Source organism: Felis catus, chromosome A3 (assembly GCF_018350175.1).
Source record: "Felis catus isolate Fca126 chromosome A3, F.catus_Fca126_mat1.0, whole genome shotgun sequence".
Classification (NCBI taxonomy): domain Eukaryota; kingdom Metazoa; phylum Chordata; class Mammalia; order Carnivora; family Felidae; genus Felis; species Felis catus.
In genome coordinates, this window is record NC_058370.1 from 15,779,798 (window position 1) to 15,798,136 (window position 18,339).

Consider the following 18,339-nt stretch of genomic DNA (forward strand, 5'->3'; position numbering starts at 1 on the left):
TAGTCCCTCAGAGACGTTTTCCCCACTTCCCTTACCTAAAACAGCCCCCACGTGGACACTTGGCTTTACATCACTGTTTTGCTTTCCTTCTAGCACTAATCACATTATGAGATTATCATCTTCGTTTGCTCAAGAGTTAACAGCCTGCCAGTTGCCACTGGAATGTAAGCTCCTCGCGAGCAGGGCCCTGGCCCCTTTTCATCTTCTTCATCCACAGACCTTCAGCATCCCCAGGGACCCGGCGCAGCTCCGGCGACCCAAGCGCGCTTCACCAGGGACGTCCGCAGCTGAGCATGCGCAGAGGGCTTCTGGCGCGCGGCGCCCCGGCCCCGCCCCGTCCGTCCCGCCCCCTCACGGGCTGGTTGGCCGCGGGATCCGAGTCCTCGCCAGCGGGTGCTCCCACTCGCTCGCAGTTGCGCACGCCTCAGCGCGGTAACTGACGCGCCCCCCGGTTCGCCGGCCCGGCCCCGGGATGGCCCCCAAGCTCTCAGACTCCGTGGAGGGGCTCCGCGCCGCCGGCAACCAGAGCTTCCGCAACGGCCAGTTCGCCGAGGCCGCGGCGCTGTACAGCCGCGCGCTGCGGGCGCTGGAGGCGCAAGGTACGACCCTGGCCCCCGTTTCTCCGCTCCCCCTCTCCGGTGTTTCCTCCCCCACGGCCCCGCGGCCGCCCAGACCTCGCTCGGCCCCCGACCCCCCGGGGCCTGCGTTCTCAGCGGTCGTCTGGCTCACCAGGGCCACCCGGCACCCTTCCCGCCCGCTCCCTGCTTTGGCATCCTGCGAGAGGCTTCCTTAGCTCTTTCTTCGCCCGCCCCCCACCCCCTTTTTTCCTAATGGTAATACGGTTTTGTTACTGGTTCTTTTTCACTTGCTGACATATCACAAACATATCTCCGTATTAATAGATGTTTGATCTCATGTTTTCTTGCTGTAAAAAAAAAAAAAAAACCACAACCTTAAATTTATCTTCGTAACCATTTTTAAGCGCAGGTAAATTCACATTGTTGTGCAACAGATCGCTAGAACTTTTTCATCTGCGACACTGAAACTCTACGCATTGAACACTGTCATCATCCTTTCCTCCCCCTCAGCCCTTGGTTTCCACCTTTCTACTTCGTGTATCCTTGGTTTTGATTAGATACTTCAAATGAGTGAAGTCCTGTGGTATTTGTCTTTTGGGACTGGCTTATTTTGCTTAGAATGGCCTCGAGGACGTTGCAATCGGTGTTGTAGCATGTGACAGAATTTCTTACTTTTTAAGGCCATATAATTTCCATTGTGTGGATATTTCACGTTTTCTCCATCCAGATGTAAACAAGGCCTGTCTGATGGCGATTAGGACTGCAAAGAAGACAAATACAGTGATGTGGTAAGGCAGGAGACTGGGGAGCTCCTTTAGAGTGGAAGGTCAAGGACAGCTTTGAAGCAGTGACATTTGAAGTGACGTCTGAATGATGAGAAGAAGCCAGGTGCACAAACTTTTGGGTGCTGCGTGTTCCAGGTGGAGGAACTATTCATTCCAAGGGCCCCAGATGAATAAGCACGGTGTGTTCCAGGCGCCACAGCGTATAGTGAGCTGTGGAAGAACAGGAAGTGTTGAGGGCAGTTTGAGCGGCAGAGACTTACTGGCCTTATTTTACACAATAGGCTGTGGTGAGGAGTTTGGATTTTATTCCCTGATGGGAGGCTACTGGGAAGTTTTGCTTTAAATAGAGGTGTAGCATGGGCACCTGGGTGGCTCAGTCGGTTAAGCGTCCGACTTCGGCTCAGGTCATGATCTCGCGGTTCGTGAGTTCGAGCCCCACATCCGGCCCTGTGCTGACAGCTCAGAGCCTGGAGCCTGCTTTGGAGTCTGTGTCTCCCTCTCTTTCTGCCCCTTCCCTGCTCGTTCTCTGTCTCTTTTTCTCTCTCAAAAATAAACATTTAAAAATAACTTTTTTTTAAAAATTTTTTTTTTCAACGTTTATTTATTTTTGGGACAGAGAGAGACAGAGCATGAACGGGAGAGGGGCAGAGAGAGAGGGAGACACAGAATCGGAAACAGGCTCCAGGCTCTGAGCCATCAGCCCAGAGCCCGACGCGGGGCTCGAACTCACGGACCGCGAGATTGTGACCTGGCTGAAGTCGGACGCTTAACCGACTGCGCCACCCAGGCGCCCCTAAAAATAACTTTTAATAGAGGTATAGCATGTCTTTGTCCATTCTCCCAACCTCCAGCTCATGGGTGAGACACTTTGGAGAAGTGGTGAGCCTCATTCTACCAACCACAGCCCATTGCCCCAAACCTCCAAAAGTGTCTTACCCGTGAGCCCTCATTTTCCGTAGGACCAATTTCCCTATGTCTTCCTCCTCTCCCTTTCTTGGCTGGTATTGGTTGAGTGCTTTACTGTGTGCCAGAGATTACAGACGTCAATTCTTTGATCTTCATACAAACCTGTGGATAAGATACTTTCTAGATGAGGAGTCCAGAAGAATTACACAATAAAGACATGTCAGAGGCAGGATTTGAATATGGGTCTGATTCGCAAGTCCAAGTTTGGAGTCACTTTGCTAGACTTCTCCCCAAATCTTCTCCAAATTCCAGTCTTTCTTGTTTGAACTTTTGCAGTTTGAGGCCACTCGTTTGCCCACGTCTTATTCTTCTAGAACCCTCCTTTGTAGGCCCACCTTCTCATCTCAGCGTCACTTGATGAAGTCACGGATGAATCTGCGAGACTGCTATTTCTGCCTTTTTCTTTCATCCTACTCCAGCCGGCCTGGAAAAAAGCTGGTGCTTTTGTGTGGATTTATTCTGGATCCTTAGAAGGGCCTAGTGTCTGGATTTAGTAGGGGACCAGCGTTCGGTTCTGATCTTGCTGTTGATTGTCCAGATAATTTCTGGGCAAATCCCTGGATTTCTGTGATCAGTTTTGCGGCTCTTGAAAGGACAGCAGGGAGTAACCTAACAAAATGAACCCTTCCAGCAGGTCTGTGAAGTGGTATCTTCATGTGATAGTCACGTGGGCACATTCGATCAGCGGGATTGAGTGGCGGGATTCTAGGTCCCCGTGCCCTTGCCACTGCCCCACTGCTGTTTCTGTGCGCTCCAGTGACTTGACGTGCACTGCAAGTTGTGAGTAATTGTACTCTTCCCTTAAAGGCCAGGATATAGTTTACTTTTTTCTGTACTCTGCTGTCTCCCTCAGGGCCTGGCAAAATAAGGGGGGAAAAGTTATTATTTTATCAGGTTTGTCACCGTTGATGTTGAATGAAAGCTGTCATGCCTCAACGTGGAAACATACTTAATGGAAAAAAAAGCAAATTGCCGAAGGATAGACAATAGCGTGCCACTTGGGAAAAGCTTAGGAATGCAGCTGTAATGGCAGCAGGCACACAGGCATGCAGGAGGATGTCACATCCCGACCTCAGGACTGTGCTGAGCGCTGGGCGTCTGAGGAGGGAGCAAGAGAGAAGGATGAGGTTGAGTGGAGCTTTGGCCGTATCAAAAATTCAAAAGGCTGGAAACAAATATAACATGTGCTAAGTCCAGTGGTGGATGTCAAGTACCCGTTAACACTGTTTTCTTCTAGCTATTTCATAATTTTCAAAAGAGAGTTTGTTTCTAATTCTTTTGTGTATATACCCAGGATGGAATTACTGGATCAGCACTTGGTAGTTTTCAGGGTTTTTGGTGTGTTCTCCATTATGGTCTATGCTAGTGGGTATAAAGTAGTTGAAAAATTATTTTAAAAATGGGAGTTGGGGCGCCTGGATGGCTCAGTCGGTTAAGCGTCCGACTTTGGCACAGGGCATGGTCTCACGGATTGTGAGTTCAAGCCTCGAGTCAGGCTTTGTGCTGACAGCACGGAGCCTGGAGCCTGCTTTGGATTCTGTGTCTGTCTCTCTCCTTCTCTCTCTCTGTCTTTCTCTCTCCCCCTCCCCTGCTCCTGTTCTGTGTGTGTGTGTGTGTATGTGTCTCAAAAATAAACATTTAAAAAAATGAAAGTCATTGTGGCCACACAATAAAAGACATAGGCTTCTGAGATTCCTGAGGATAAGGACTGCCTTTAGAGAAATGCCTGATAATTCTCCCTCTGGGCTTATTGATCAGGCTTGTTGGTAGCTCGACTCCTTCCTTTGATTAAGTTCTGCTTAATCCTGCCACACCCAGAGGACTTTTCCCTGGCAAAGTCCTGTCTGATTTGATCAGGTGGAATTACTCTTGTCTTTTATGTCCCCACAACCCTTGTTCAGTCTATGTATCACATTTTCCTTTTCTTTTTTAGGAACGCTTTTATTGGGTTTACATGATTTTTGTAATAAAATTCTCACACACACACGTGTAGTTACAGCATGGACTTCTCTGAGCAGAAGCCAGCTATTTCGTGTCTTGTCTCTTGGCTGGTCCCAAGTTCAGTGCTGGAGAAGAGGTTTGGGGCAACGGGCTGTGGTTGGTAGAATGAGGCTCACCCTCCCTGTGAGTGGCAGGAAGCCTCCCGTTCTGGCTCCACGTGAGAGTGACAAACCCGGCAGCCCATCAGACCAACAAGCCTGATCAGGACTCATAGGAAATACATCCCAGAGCCCCAGGGCATCCATTTCCCACCGTGTTAATCTCCTGCTGTCTGCTTCCCCCTGGGCAGGTTCTTCGAACCCTGGAGAAGAAAGTATTCTCTACTCTAACCGTGCGGTGTGCCACTTAAAGGATGGCAACTGCAAGGACTGCATCAAGGATTGCACTTTGTAAGTGGGCAGGGGTGACCTTGGGGGCCTGGGGGTCTCAGGAGAGGAGGCTGGGTTTATCTGGCCTGTGTTACTGTTTGGACCGATCCCACCAGTTACAGCCATGCCAGATAATTGAGAAGCAACCGCTGGGTCACTGAGGATAGGAGGCTCTACTTGGTCCTCGTGGCCCCTGACTTGTGTCTTTGGAGTCTGCCGAAAAAGGAGTAGGGTGGGAAGTTAGAGGTGGGCCTTAAAGGCCTTTGAGGTTTGGGACCTGAGGGTGACATTGAGCTGCAGACTGGTGACTGGCTTGCCCAGGATTTTTCTGCGGTGGATGTGTGTGGGAGCAAGGGAGGGAAAGAAAGAGGGATAGAGGTTAGTGAATGGTCTCAAAAGAAACTAAGAGGTATTCATCGGTGACCAGGGGTAAAGGATGTTAAACATTAAACAGTTTTTCATACTTCTTTCTTCTCCGAGCTAGTCTGACCCTGCCTTCTTTCCTCCTCACTGAACTAGCACACGGGACTTCATGTTCTCAGATCCTGTGTCCTGTGGTATTGCCTTAGATTCATGCCCTGGTGATAGGTGGGAGAGGAGGAGAGGTGAGCAGGCTCATGGAGCCTGTGCTAAGGTCATTTGTACCAGGCCCGTGCTAGGTTTCCTTCTGGGAGTGCTCATGACCACTCTGTGGGGTAAGTTTACCACCCTGCCCAGGCTAGCACTGGGTTGCAGGGGACCGAGACGGTAAAGTGACCTGCCTGGGGTCACGTGGTTGGTGGCAGAGGTAGAATTCCAACACCGCTCCCCATCTGACTCCAGAGCCTGTTTTCCCACCAGGTCAGCCTCTGTAGAAACACATCGAAGAATGAGAACTACAAGGCACTTGTGCTTGACTTGGGGTGGGGTTGCAGGGTGGATTGCAACCATGAAAACTGATGGACGGGCACACAGATTTCACAGTACGAGTGGCCTTCTGTCCATCAGCCCTTCTCCACCTCAGTCCAAGTTCAAAAGTCCCTCCTCTAAGGTTTGACATTTTAGCAGTGTCTCTACCAGATGTGACCTCCTGTATACTGAATGCTGCACATGACCCTGCCTGGAAGGAGCTGCAGGGGAGCCCTGGTGACTCAGCAGCCAGGTGACATTTGTGCCTCCTGCCCTAGAGCACTGGACCTGGTTCCCTTCAGCCTGAAGCCCCTGCTGCGGCGAGCGTCCGCCTACGAGGCTCTGGAGAAGTACCCCCTGGCCTATGTCGACTACAAGACCGCACTGCAGATTGATGACCGCGTGACGTCGGCCTTGGAAGGCATCAACAGGTGAGCCTGAGCCACCGCCCGAAGTCTCTCTGGGACTCCCTGTCCTCCGGATGCACTTGAGGCCACTGCTTTGGGCATCTCCTGGGGGTCCCTTTGGGCTGGGCTTAGAAACTCCTAATGAGCACGTGGGGAAAGCGCAGAAGGAGAGTCAGCTGTCGTGTTTAGCAGGTGTGTTCGGGGTCAGACTTAGAGGACTGGTGGATTGATTCCCTAGCTGCTCCGAGTCATTCACGCTGTAACCACTTACTGAGCTCTGTTGGAAGGATTGTGCCAGGTTCGGTGGGGAAGACCGCAGTAACAACCAGGTACAGATCCCACTTGCTCCGCAGACCTACCTAGAGCAGGGAAAGTAAGGCAGGGGCACAGGCAGCCGCAGTACAAGGCGACGGGTGGTGTTCGCAGGGATGGTTCTGTATGTTGTACTGTGACCCCTTCAGGTGGTCCGTCGGGCAGCACTGCTTTCTGGGCTTCTGAGTGGTTGTACCGCACGGATACCCTCATTTGTGTGCCTGAGCATGTTTCCCCTCTTTGCACGGGCTGCTAGAAAGCCGAACATGACACCATAGCAAACCCTTCACAGGACTGCATGGTATGTATTTAGTGCGTCATTTTTAGCTTCACTCGTTTTCTCTCTGCCTCCTTTTAGTTTCTGTCCTTCAACAGAATCTGCCACTCGTGTGCCCGTCTTTGCCCTAGGGCCTGGGCTGATGCCTGACACATAGCTCTTGGCTGCCATATTGGAGCCCCCAGTCTCATGGGGAACCCCAGTAGTAGCCAAGTGCACCCGTGTATGTCGAGTGCTGTGGTAGGCGGCGGCCCAGGGGGCTGTAGGGGCAGAAAGGGGCACCTGACCAGCCAGGGGGAGGGAGGAGACTGGTCAGGACTTTCCAGAGGAGGCGAGCCGTGGCCGAGAAATGAATAGAAATCCGGGATCGGGGCAGCCACAAGGCCGTCTGCGCAGGGTGAGCGAGGATGATGGATTCCGGGAATTGCGAGAAGTCCCATTTTGCTTGGCGCTGCTGGTGAGGAGCTCAGCTCGGGCGGGTGAGGTGAGACCAGATCACACGGGGCCTGGCACTCAGGGGCCTGGACCTAATCCAGGCATGGTGAGGCTTTGTGAAAGGGGCTTTAGCAGGGGGACAGCGGGAGCAGATTTGAGAGAAAAGCTGACTAGCTTCTGTGCTGAGGGATGACACGAAGGAGAGCAGGGTAGGAAGGGCCCAGCAGTAACTCAGAAGAGACGGTAGGGATAGTGGAAGGAGGACAGTGGGACCAGTTCTGGGGACATTTGGGTAGTAGTGCAGTGAGATTTGGTGTTAGGAGGGTAGTGAGAGGGAAGAATAGAAGAGACATCCCGGAGGCTGACAGGTTGCGTTGGAGGGGACCCGGGACGGGAGATGTAAGGACAGTGGTTGGGGGCAAAGGACAAGAATACAGGGCAGACATTTGGATTCAGAGGTCATCAGCGTCGAGGTGGATTGAGGTTGTGGGAGAGAAGAAGACCCCCATGGCAAGTGAGCTGGGGGGAGAGGATGGAGCTTTGAAAATCGCAACATTTGAGGGACTTCCAGGAGAACAGCAGCTGGAGGGTAGGAGGGAACTTGGAGCATTTCGGGAGAAAGTGTTTCCAGAAGGACAGAGACATCCTTCCTGTCGGGTGTTGCAGGGAGCTTACGCGGACTTCTGGGTTTAAGAATGAAATCACTGGTGGATGTGACAGTAGCAGTTCAAGAGGTCTGGCTGAGGAGAGGCAGAGGAGTCCAGCTGTGCAGTCAGAGTGGGGCCTCCAGGCGGCCCTCCGGGCACGGAGAAAGGTTGAAGCTGTAGAAGAGGTGCTGGCCGTGGTTGCTGCTAGAGGCAGGGAGAGGGGAGACCCGGAGCTTCGGTGGAGAGGTTGGCCTCGTCACTTCTTCATTTGTGACGGGAGAGAAATGGGAAGGGTCAGGTGCCCTTGCAGGTGGGTTTGCATTTTCAGGATGGGGACGTTTGCCCCGAAGAAGGAGGAGGGTGAGGGAGCCGGGCCGAGGAGGGTGGAGGTTTGAAACAGCCGTGCCAATCAGAGTCCAAGGACATGAGTTTGCAGTGATGCCGGCCTGTGACGCTTTCATTCTAGTCACACTGCCTCTAGGAGGCAGTCGTTGGAGCCGAAAAAGCACACAGTTGGCTCTGTTCACTGGTTGAGCACATACAAGATGGACGAGGTCCCCGAGCAGCATTTGAAGCAAGTTAGCTGGGCCAGAAGGGGGAGATGGGGAACGGGAGGTGGAAGGGATTGTTCCGGGTAGAGGGAAGAGCATGTGCAAAGCCCGGAACATACGGATCAAGAGGGAACGTGGCACACGGTAAAAGTGGACAGGCGGTAAGGGACCAGGTGTCAGGCCCCATCAGCCCAGGGAAACGGGAACCACTGAAGGGTTTTAAAATGAGAGAATGACAGAAGATTTGCACTTTTTAAAAATCCAACGTCAGGTGCTTGCGTGGCCTTGTCATAGATCCATTAGGAAGATATAAAACATTTCCTTTCTTGGGGCATGTGTGGTCCTCTGGGGATAAGGTGGAGTACGCTTCACGAGCAGCGGTCACCACTTTGAAGTTAATGTAGATGAGTAATGTCATGGCAGCAGGGGGTACTGTCGTGTGCAGACTTCTGTCCCTTTCCCGCTGTGTGTTAGAAGGCCAGGAAGAGATGGTGGCTCTCGTACACCCGCTTTGGATTTATGAGAGGAGGAATATCTTCCGGACCCAGCCGGAAACCTCCCTGTAATTCTGTCTGCCTTTCCAGGATGAGCAGAGCTCTCATGGACTCACTTGGGCCCGAGTGGCGCCTGAAGCTGCCCTTGACCCCCTTGGTGCCTGTTTCGGCTCAGAAGAGGTGGGAGTCCTTGCCTTCCGAATGCCGCAGAGAAAGAGCTAAAAGCAAATTCAGAGAAACCACAACGGCAAAGAGCAGAGGTAAGTTGTGACTTGCCGCCCGGAGTGGCATAGTCTCCCCGTAGCCACTTTCTGTAGAGTAATCCTATAAAAATTGGCCTTGGTTAAACTGCGCTATAAAAAGTATCTAAAAGAAAAAATACAAAACGAAAAGTCCTAACCTCTTAGAGACTGAGGTGATGAGAAAGCCCACCCACCGCTGTACGGGTGAAGCGATAGAAGACGCCTGGAACTCCCAGCCTGCTGCGTCGGTGTACGTACGACATTAGTTCCTTTGGCGGTGCTGGGTATGGATCGTCCAGGGTGTTTTGGTAGCAAGAGCAGAAGACTCAACGTGGTGAAAACGACAAAGAGAACGTACTGGCTCATGAAACTGAGAAGTTCAGAGTTCAGGTTCAGGCAGGGTTTGCTCCAGCCGCTCACAACATTCTCAGACTCTGAGTCCATTCCTCCGTGCTCTCTCAGCTCTCTCCTCTAGTGTGTTGGCTTTGTCTTGGGGCAGTCTTCCCTCCTAGTAGTGAAGCGGCTGTAGCAGTTCCTGGCCTCATGTGCGTATGCCGTGCCTCATGGCTCAGAGGAGGAGAAGAAGGTTGGTTTCTTCTTCCAATAGCCCCCGAAGAAGGAGAGAGTGTCTTTCCTTTAAATCCCTAGGTCACATGTTTTCTCAATGATTCCGGCCCATTTGGTCACAGGCTATTGTCTGAATTAGTCACTGTGACCAGGGGCTGAGATTTTGTGATGAGCTCCACCGTAAGCTATCTGTCCCACCTTCTTAACTAGAGGGTGATGCTTCCCCAAGAACGAACACACACCCACACACGTGCAAGGAGTCCCTGGAGGATGAATAAGAGAAGGGAGATGAAAGTCAGGTAACCCAAAGACAGGAGACTAAGTAAGAGGCCATTTTTGAGGCACAGGCTCACCAGTGCTCCAGGGGCCTCAGGTGGGTCCAGCAAGCTAGGTGGTGAGGGGAGGAGGTGCAGCAGGTGTGCGGGCTGGAGCCCAGCCGTGGGTGTCAGGGGAGGGCAGAGTTAACTCCCCTTCCCAGGAGGGAACCTATCTGACCATGGGTAGCACTCACTCTGGTTTGTGGAAACCTGCTAAGTGTCCCCCGTTCTCCGGAATGAAAATGTGGGGTGCTGATGAACTAGATGGCTTCAGAGCACCTACCATTAATTTCCTTCTTTCAGAGCCACTGAGCCATATGTTTTGCAGGTGCTGTGCTAGGCAGTGTGACATAGAGAAGGCAGGCAGTCTCGGCCCTCAGGCAGCTCTCAGTCTGATGAGACTGGGACACATAAACAGCATTTTAAAACACAGGAGGAAAGGGGTGCCTGGCTGGCTCAGTCTGTGGAGCACATGACTCTTGATCTCAGGGTTGTAGGTTCAAGCCCCACACTGGCGGTAGAGCCTACTTAAAAAAAAGAAAATACAGGAGGAAGAATAAGTGCTTTAGAGTCTTTAGTATCTGGGGAGTTCAAAACGTGAACTAACGTGTGCACTGAGGGGTTTGGGGAATGGCTTCTGGGGGAGATGCCAGAGAACGTGAGAGAATGCAGCCTGTGGGCATCGCAGGTGAACAGTGGGAATCCGCATGCCTGCAGCGTGCTGTGTCGCAGAGCCGAGGTCAGGCTGAAGACGTGTGTATGCGGCAGCCCGTTGGCTCTGCTTCTAGAGAACCTCATGCATGTGCGCAGAGGAGATGTGTTCAAGAATGTTTGCAGCAGCAAAAAACACAACCGGAAAACAACCCAAATCTGTAAATAGAACAGATAAATCAGTTGTACCACAGCAGTGAGAGTGAATGAACTCCAGGTATCGACATCAACACAGGTGAATCTCAGGATCACGTTGGTGAGGGGAGAAGACAAAACCAGATCAAAGAAGCATAGTTAGAATAGTTTATTCTTTTATACGAAGTTTAAAAACAAAATAAACAGCAAATGGTTTATAGAAACTGTTGTATATAGTTAACCTATCAAGAAAAAGCGGGGGAAGGGAGCACAGGATTGGCGATAATGGTTTCCTCCAGGAGTAGATTGATTTGGGGGGGGGGGGCCCACAGGGCTTTAAAGGTCCTAGTGAATGTTCTGTTTCTTAAGGTGAGGGATAAGTTCAAGGGTGTTAGTTCAGTTCCTAAAACCTTACCTGTGCCATACATATCCAGTATTTTATAAAGGTAGTTTTTAAAAATTACAACAACAGGTGAAATGGGAGTGAGGTCTGGAACGACGATGTGGGGCTGCTCAGTGAAGGGCCGGAAAGCCAAGTGAGCAGCTTGCATTTCACCTTGTCTCCCTGTCAGGGCGGGGGTGGGGAAGCTGCACGCATTTCGTGAGGGAGGATGCAGGCCCGGGCCAAAGCCATCGTGAAGACTGGCGGGCTCTTCTGCCCTTTTCTGAAGCCTGGGAGCTATACCCTTTTTTTCTCAGATGCTGGCTTATTTAAATCTCATTTACTTACTCTCCTGCTTTAAGTTTATAGGATGTTCTGCATGCTCAGATTTCGTCCTAAACTAGCCACGTGTGGGGCAGGTAGTGCCCCGGTGGATGGAGAGACTAAGGTCCAGAAGACTTGGGCCCCACGAGATCCCCAGCTCCTAAGTGGCAGCACCGGGACTAGAACCCGAGTTCTGTCTATTCTCATGTGCATGTCTAAGTATGTTTGTATGGGAGTCCCCAACCTCCTATGACTGAAAAATTGTTTAATTTCCCAGAAGCCACATGGGGGACTCCTTCATCAGGGAGGCTGCTTTAGGGCAGCATAGGGGTCTTGGGGGGGGGGGCTGTGGGGGAGGGTGGCAGATGACTTGGAAGAGACGGGGCCGGCGAGGCCTCGTGGGTCTCGCTTGGGCACCCGCTCCATGGCTTTTTCCTCTTCTGAATTTGTATCTAGTGCCTTCTGCTGGGGATGTGGAGAGAGCCAGAGTTCTGAAGGAAGAAGGCAATGAGCTTGTAAAGAAGGGAAACCATAAGAAAGCTGTTGAGAAGTACAGTGAAAGCCTCTCATTTAGTGACGTGGAGTCTGCCACATACAGCAACAGGTATCTTCCATGTAGCTGCTGGCCCGGGGGATTTTAGGACATTGGATACTGTTCCAGAGTCTTCTCTCGGACTGGGGTGGGCTCTTCATTCCTAGCATTTTGGTCAGCATGTTGTAGCTCCAAACCTGCCTTCATATGGGTTTTGGTCACCGTGAGGCAGGTGTTGCCCGTGGCATCTGCTACCTTAGAGGAATAGAAAGAGCGGTGCCAGTGTGGAGCCTGGGCTTTGTCGGGCCTTCTCCCCCTCAGATTTTCCTGAACCACCCAAATAAGCACACTCTGAAAGTAAAAGCCTCAGTACATGTCTCTCCGCCTTCCCCCTTCCCCCTTCCCCCTAGCCCCACGGCTTCTCTAAGCCCCTCCGGTTAGAAGTGTTGGCACTGTCCCAGCCCTAGGGCACAACCCAGGCCGTGGACTAATGGTCACCTGGCCCAGGAGCAAGAGAGAAGGTCTTGCCTGAAGGGTTTGACCTGTGGGTGGCGCTGTTGAGCGCTCTGCACCATGAACTGCTGTCTGTGGCTGGTGCTTCTTTCCACCCACAGTGAGGACACCATCCCTTTTATTGTGTGGGAGTCACTGCTTTGCAGCACATTCCCGACATATTGGTAGGTGGTCTTCCCCTGTAAAGTCAAGAAATCGGAGGCTCAGAGCAGAAAGGGCTTTACCTCAGCTCACCCAGCCATTAAATGGTGGAGACAGAATTGGAACCTGGCTCCGATGAGATCTTTCTATTAGTTTTACTGTCAGAAGTTGAAATATTCAGCAAGGGACCATATCTGATCCAATCATTTGTCATAAAAGATTTACGATAAAATGTTGTGAATCTGTTTCTCCTCTCCTGCTCACATACACATGTTACTCTTGTTCAAAAACCTTGGATCGGGGTACCTGGGTGGCTCAGTCGGTTAAGCGTTTGACTCTTGGTTTTGGCTCAGGTCACGATCTCACGGTTTGTAAGTTTGAGCCCCAAATTGGGCTCTGTGCTGACAGTGCAGAGCCTGCTTGAGAATCTTTCTCTCTCTCTCTCTCTGCCCCTCCCCTGCTCACCTCTCTCCCTCTCTCAAAAATCAACATTTAAAAAAATAAAAACCTTGGCTCTACTGTAGTGTCTCCATTCCCTATGCAAAATTCTTGGGATAAAAGGCATTCCAGGTTTGAGTCAGGTGACATGGTCCGTATACCGAATCACATAATGCTCGCACAGAGTCTAGGGCAGCTTGCTGAAACTCGCTGTTAACATTTCTGCCATGAAACATAGCGGAATTCCACTTGTCACGGGGCTGTGTTAAAGAATGACCAAGTAGCCTCACGTCCATGCAGGTCAGGTTTCGGTGTCAAATGAGGTGAAAAGAGGGGCGCCTGGGTGGCTCAGTTGGTTAAGCGGCCGACTTCGGCTCAGGTCATGATCTCGCGGTCCGTGAGTTCGAGCCCCGCGTCGGGCTCTGTGCTGACAGCTCAGAGCCTGGAGCCTGTTTCGGATTCTGTGTCTCCCTCTCTCTGACCCTCCCCCATTCATGCTCTGTCTCAAAAATAAATAAATGTTAAAAAAAAATTTTTTTTTTTTAAAACAAATGAGGTGAAAAGAGAACTTACAAAAGAGTGGATTTGGGGCTTTGGCCCTGTGGTTTTACTGGCTGATTGGACCAGGGGTGCCTGGTGCCTCAGCCTGCCCAGCTCACCTGGAAGAAAGGGCTGCTGCCTGCTGTTCTGTGTTGACTCAGTGGCAGCTTGATTCCTCTATCTCTGGGCCTGCCTGACTCGCTGACCTCATCCTGCTAGAGACCCCTGCCAGCCTGTTTTCCTGGAGTTTTACCACTTCGGGGACAATGTTTTGTTTTGTTTAAATACAGTTTTCGTGCAAGTGTGTCCATGCCACACTGTTTCAATTATTACTGCTTTATAATATCTTGTAGGGCTAGTCTTTTCCTTATTCTTCTTACTCAGAGCATCACTGACTGTTTTCCCAGGTTCGTTCTGGCTAAACCTTAGGATCATCTTGGCAGACTCCAGAAAATATCTTGGTGCGCTTTTGGTTATGGTTACGTTGAATTTATAAATTTGTAAATTTATTTATTTTTTTAAATGTTTATTTTTAAAGGAGAGAGAGACAGAGTGTGAGTGGGGGAGGGGTAGAGAGTGAGGGAGACACAGAATCCAAAGCAGGCTCCAGGCCCTGAGCGGTCAGCACAGAGCCCGACGTGGGGCTCGAACATGCAAACCATGAGATCATGACCTGAAGTCAGATGCTTAACTGACTGAGCCACCCAAGCACCCCTGTTGTGCCGGCTTTTAAATTGGTATGCTCGGGGGCAGGGGGGTCTGGCTGTCTCTGCCAGCGGAGCATGGCGCTCTGGCTCTCAATTTCATATGTTCAGGTTCCATTGCTGGGCACAGAGGTTACTTTAAAAAAATTGATACAAGGGGGAGCTTTTTCTAATTTATAAATCCATGCAGTCTCAGTAAAAACATTAGAGTTTTTTTAATTCACGATAATGATTCTGAAGTTTGTCAGGAAAAAATGAGAATAGCAGCCTACGAGAATTTAGCATATGATAAAGTGTAGGGAAAAGAGGGATTTTCCATTGAGTAGTGTTGGGTTGACTGGATAGGAGTTAAAAATAAGCCTGAATCCCTACCTCACTCCTTATTAAAATAAATCCTAAGTGGACCACGGTTTCAAATGTAGAAAGTAAAAATTATGTTTTAGAAGAATGCGTGGGTTAATTATTTTGCAGTGTGGAATGTATTATAGAGCTAGGGAATGGGGAGGTGGGACCACAGAGGTCATTAAAGGTAAATTTTATTTCATAAGGTTAAAAAGTCTTATGTAAAGACACAGAGCTTTGCCCATATTTAAAGCAACTATGTTAAAATAGTGAGACACTGTTTTCTTCCAATATTAACAAGTTAAAGGTTGAGACCCAGGATTAGTTCACTTACAGGAAAATAGGCTCTATCAATAACTGGTTGTACGAGAGCAGCTCTTTTGGAGAACATTTTGGCAGTAAGAGTCAAGATTTTAAATGCGTGTATCTGTTGACCCATCTGTCCCTCGTGATAGGCGCTAAGCTTTATGCACAAGGATGCTCATGGCAGCACCTTGTGTTTACAAACTGGAAGAAATGAAAAAGATCTGTAGTTAAGGAATTGGTAGAATAAGTTATGGTTCATCCAACTAAGCAAATACTCTGTTCTCCCTGAAAATAGCAAATGAGTTCCAAGACACCTGTTTTTCATGACCGTCCTTGGGGAAAATAATTGAAGATGGATGAAGATATACATACTTCTTTCCCCGTAGGTGTAGAGCGTCTTGTTGTATGATGTATGCAACTGTTTTTTCCCATGAGTGTGAAAATTTTCACAATATCAGTTGAAAGAACTGGACACCGGACGCCCGCATACCTACCGTCGATTCCTCATTAACGTTTTGTCACATTTGCTTTATCGCTGTTTAGCTATCGATTGTTCTTAGTTTAGGCGCATTTCAGGGTGAGCTGGAGGCATCTTTACTTCTCACTGCTAACACGTCTGCATGCATATCCTCGGAGTCCAGTATTTGTTTAAGGTAGATGACTTTTTAATCCATCGAGGGGGAGGTTTCAGGATCCTTTTCTTGATGTGAAAAGAGCACAGGACGGGAGCGTGAAGTAGACCAAGTAATGACTGGATGTGGTTAGGGGGTGGAGACCTGCACACCGGGCTCCCATCCGGGCTCTGCCTTAGGCTGGCACTGGTGCGTGCACGGGGCCCCTGGCCCCTCCGGGCCGAGCCGGTGGTTTGCTTCGAGGGTGAGGAAGCTAAAAAGTATGCAGCACAGAGCAGGTGTTCGGCGAGTCCGAGTCCGAGGTCAGCCCTCAAACCTCCTTGTGGCTGGTGGGCGGCCTCCAAGCAGTGATTGAAACCTCCAAACGGTCTTTCCCCATCAGAGCGCTCTGCCATTTGGTTCTGAAGCAGTACAAGGAAGCAGTGAAGGATTGCACAGAAGCCCTCAGGCTGGATGGAAGGAACGTGAAGGCGTTCTACAGGCGAGCTCAAGCCTACAAGGCACTCAAGGTAAGGAGACCCTGCCTGAAAGGGACCGTCCGAGACGTCTGTGCTGGTGGCGGTCCTCCCAGAGCAGGGCGAGGTGGTGCCACGTCCCTTCTCCTGGGGCCCCCACGTGGCTCAGGGCAGGCCTGCCGTCTCCACTTCATCTCGCCTCCATCAGGGCCTCATCCTCACCCCCTGCTCTCTTCTCTCAGGACTATAAATCCAGCTTTGAAGACATCAGTTGTCTCCTGCAACTTGAGCCCAGGAACGGCCCTGCCCAGAAGTTGCAGCAGGAAGTTAACCAGAGCTTAAACTAAACACCCAGAGGGGCAGCGGGAAACCTCTGCCTGAGCTCCCTTCTCCGTGCCTGCTCCTGGGACCTCGCCTGCCCCAGAGTGAGCTCTGAAGCAACTCAGAGGTGATGACTTCCCACCTTGTAAGAGGCTTGGCTCATTCAAATTAAGCCCAGTGTAGTAAAAAACCAAAAACGATGTTTTGCTGGAATGGTCCCCACTAGAGCCCTATTGTCCCCCACCCGCCCCCCCCCCCCCCAGACAGCTAGCAGGACGGCAGAAACAGGTCCTCCTCGGCAGAGCAGTTGGCTCTGTCCCCGCCCCAAGCATACTACCGACCGCTGCCCTTGTAGCTTCTTCACCAGACCCATCTCACTGTGGTTCATCTGAGCAAACCGAGCTCCGGGGTGGGGGCGGGTGAGGGATAAACCAGAAGACCCCGGCCCACCTACACCCAAAGCAGCCTGTTGAGCTGGTTCTCCAGGGCTGCCGTGCCCACCCCATCCTTGGCAGAGTCCCCTGTGTTCTGAGCCCCAGTGCCTTTTGGCTGGGCCCTCCTCTGGTGGGGATGCGGAATCCTGACCCGGGGGTGGCTTTGCCCGTGGCTCTGTGCTGCTGCACCTGCACAGAGGTGCCTGAGATGTTTGAAGAGTCCAGGGGTGAGGGCACTTCCAGAGGTGGGCCTTTCCAAGAGAGAAAGCCCTTCTCGAAGGCAGTGTTCTTCCAGTTTGGGCAGAGGCTTCCTTTTGACCTCAACAGTGGCCCCCTCCAAGCTTTTTGGTTCTTTGTAATACGAACTTAATTTGAACTAAACTGACTGATGTCCAACTGTGTATTTGAGCTTTTGCATTAAACATCTTTCTTGTACAAGAAAGGTGTGCTGTGCTTATGTTTGTGCTTTTTCTGCTCTGTGCTTTGAACTTTGCAATAATAAAAGCCACTGCCTGTTCAGCACTCATCCACTCACTGAACACACTTCCTGGAGTATCCGCATGGGCCAGGCTCTGTGTATAGTGCTGGTGAAATCATAGTCAATAGACATGGTCCCTGCTCTCAGAGGGCTGAGGTTCTAGTGGAACAGCAAGAAGGTAATCAGGTAATCCCAGGAACAAACGGCAGCCAGGTTGAGCGTTTTAGAGAAGCCGCCACACGATGCTTTCCCTGCCTCACTGAGGGGATTGGACCCTGTGGAGGGAAAGGGGTCCCTGAGGAAGTAGAGCTCAAATGGAGTTCTAATGTGGGAGTTTAACTGGTAAAGAAGGCAGAAAAACAATCCAAGCAGACAAAACAGACATTTGTCAAGGCTCTAGGTAGGAGGACAGGGTGAGGACCAGGACCAGAAAGTACCCCTCGAGTTCACAAAACGGTGTGGATGAGGCTGGAGGGCGCTTTAGGATTTGTCCAGAACTAAGGGCTGCTACCCTTTCCTGGGCTGTGTCCCAATTAAATTGTTTTCCCCTTAAGCAGAAATTTGAGGACTCTAAAGACAGGGTTTTCATTGTCCCTTTGCTCCCTGTCACATAGCATGTTGAGCACCGCTCAGCTGTTAGCACACTGATTCTGACCTTTTGGAAGGATGAGATGCTTTCCTGTGTGAGCAGCCACAGACGTCTGAGCTAAGCAGATTTCAGGGTCTGGACAGACTCCGTGGGCATGGCCAAGGACTAAAGTGGGGAGCTGGACCCCTATTATTGACCCCCGCCCTTTTTTTGAGAGAATACAACGCTTTATTATATTTATCACACTTAACTTTTTAAATCATTTATCTGTTGCTGGACATTTTGGTTGTTCCTAATTTTTCACTATTATAAATAACTGCAGGGAACACCTTACATACAAATGTTCCTTCTTTTTTAGTATTTCCTAGGAAATTTTTTTTTTTTAACATTTATTTTTGAGAGAGCATGAGCAGGGGAGAAGCAGAGAGGGAGACACAGAATCCCAAGCAGGCTCCAGGCTCCGAGCTGTCAGCACAGAGCCCGATGCGGGGCTTGAACTCAGCAAACTGAGATCATGACTTGAACTG

General features: G+C 50.7%; 1 protein-coding gene across 1 annotated transcript; it reads left to right on the forward strand.

The window, feature by feature from the left end:
• Positions 1-343: 343 nt before the first annotated feature.
• Positions 344-17,187, forward strand: TOMM34 (translocase of outer mitochondrial membrane 34). Its single transcript, XM_003983445.6, has 7 exons — positions 344-599; positions 4,620-4,719; positions 5,865-6,017; positions 8,800-8,969; positions 11,844-11,991; positions 15,918-16,044; positions 16,233-17,187. The coding sequence occupies exons 1-7, from the start codon at positions 473-475 to the stop codon at positions 16,335-16,337; spliced, it is 930 nt and encodes a 309-aa protein (XP_003983494.2). The 5' UTR covers positions 344-472; the 3' UTR covers positions 16,338-17,187.
• Positions 17,188-18,339: the final 1,152 nt, after the last annotated feature.

What these genes read in the sequence shown, in the direction of transcription:
- TOMM34 (XM_003983445.6), top strand. Translation starts at nt 473, where the DNA reads ATGGCCCCCAAGCTCTCAGACTCCGTGGAGGGGCTCCGCGCCGCCGGC. An exon ending in GCGGGCGCTGGAGGCGCAAG is followed by an intron (nt 600 to 4,619) that starts GTACGACCCTGG and finishes CCCCCTGGGCAG; the next exon opens with GTTCTTCGAACCCTGGAGAA. An exon ending in CACAACGGCAAAGAGCAGAG is followed by an intron (nt 8,970 to 11,843) that starts GTAAGTTGTGAC and finishes ATTTGTATCTAG; the next exon opens with TGCCTTCTGCTGGGGATGTG.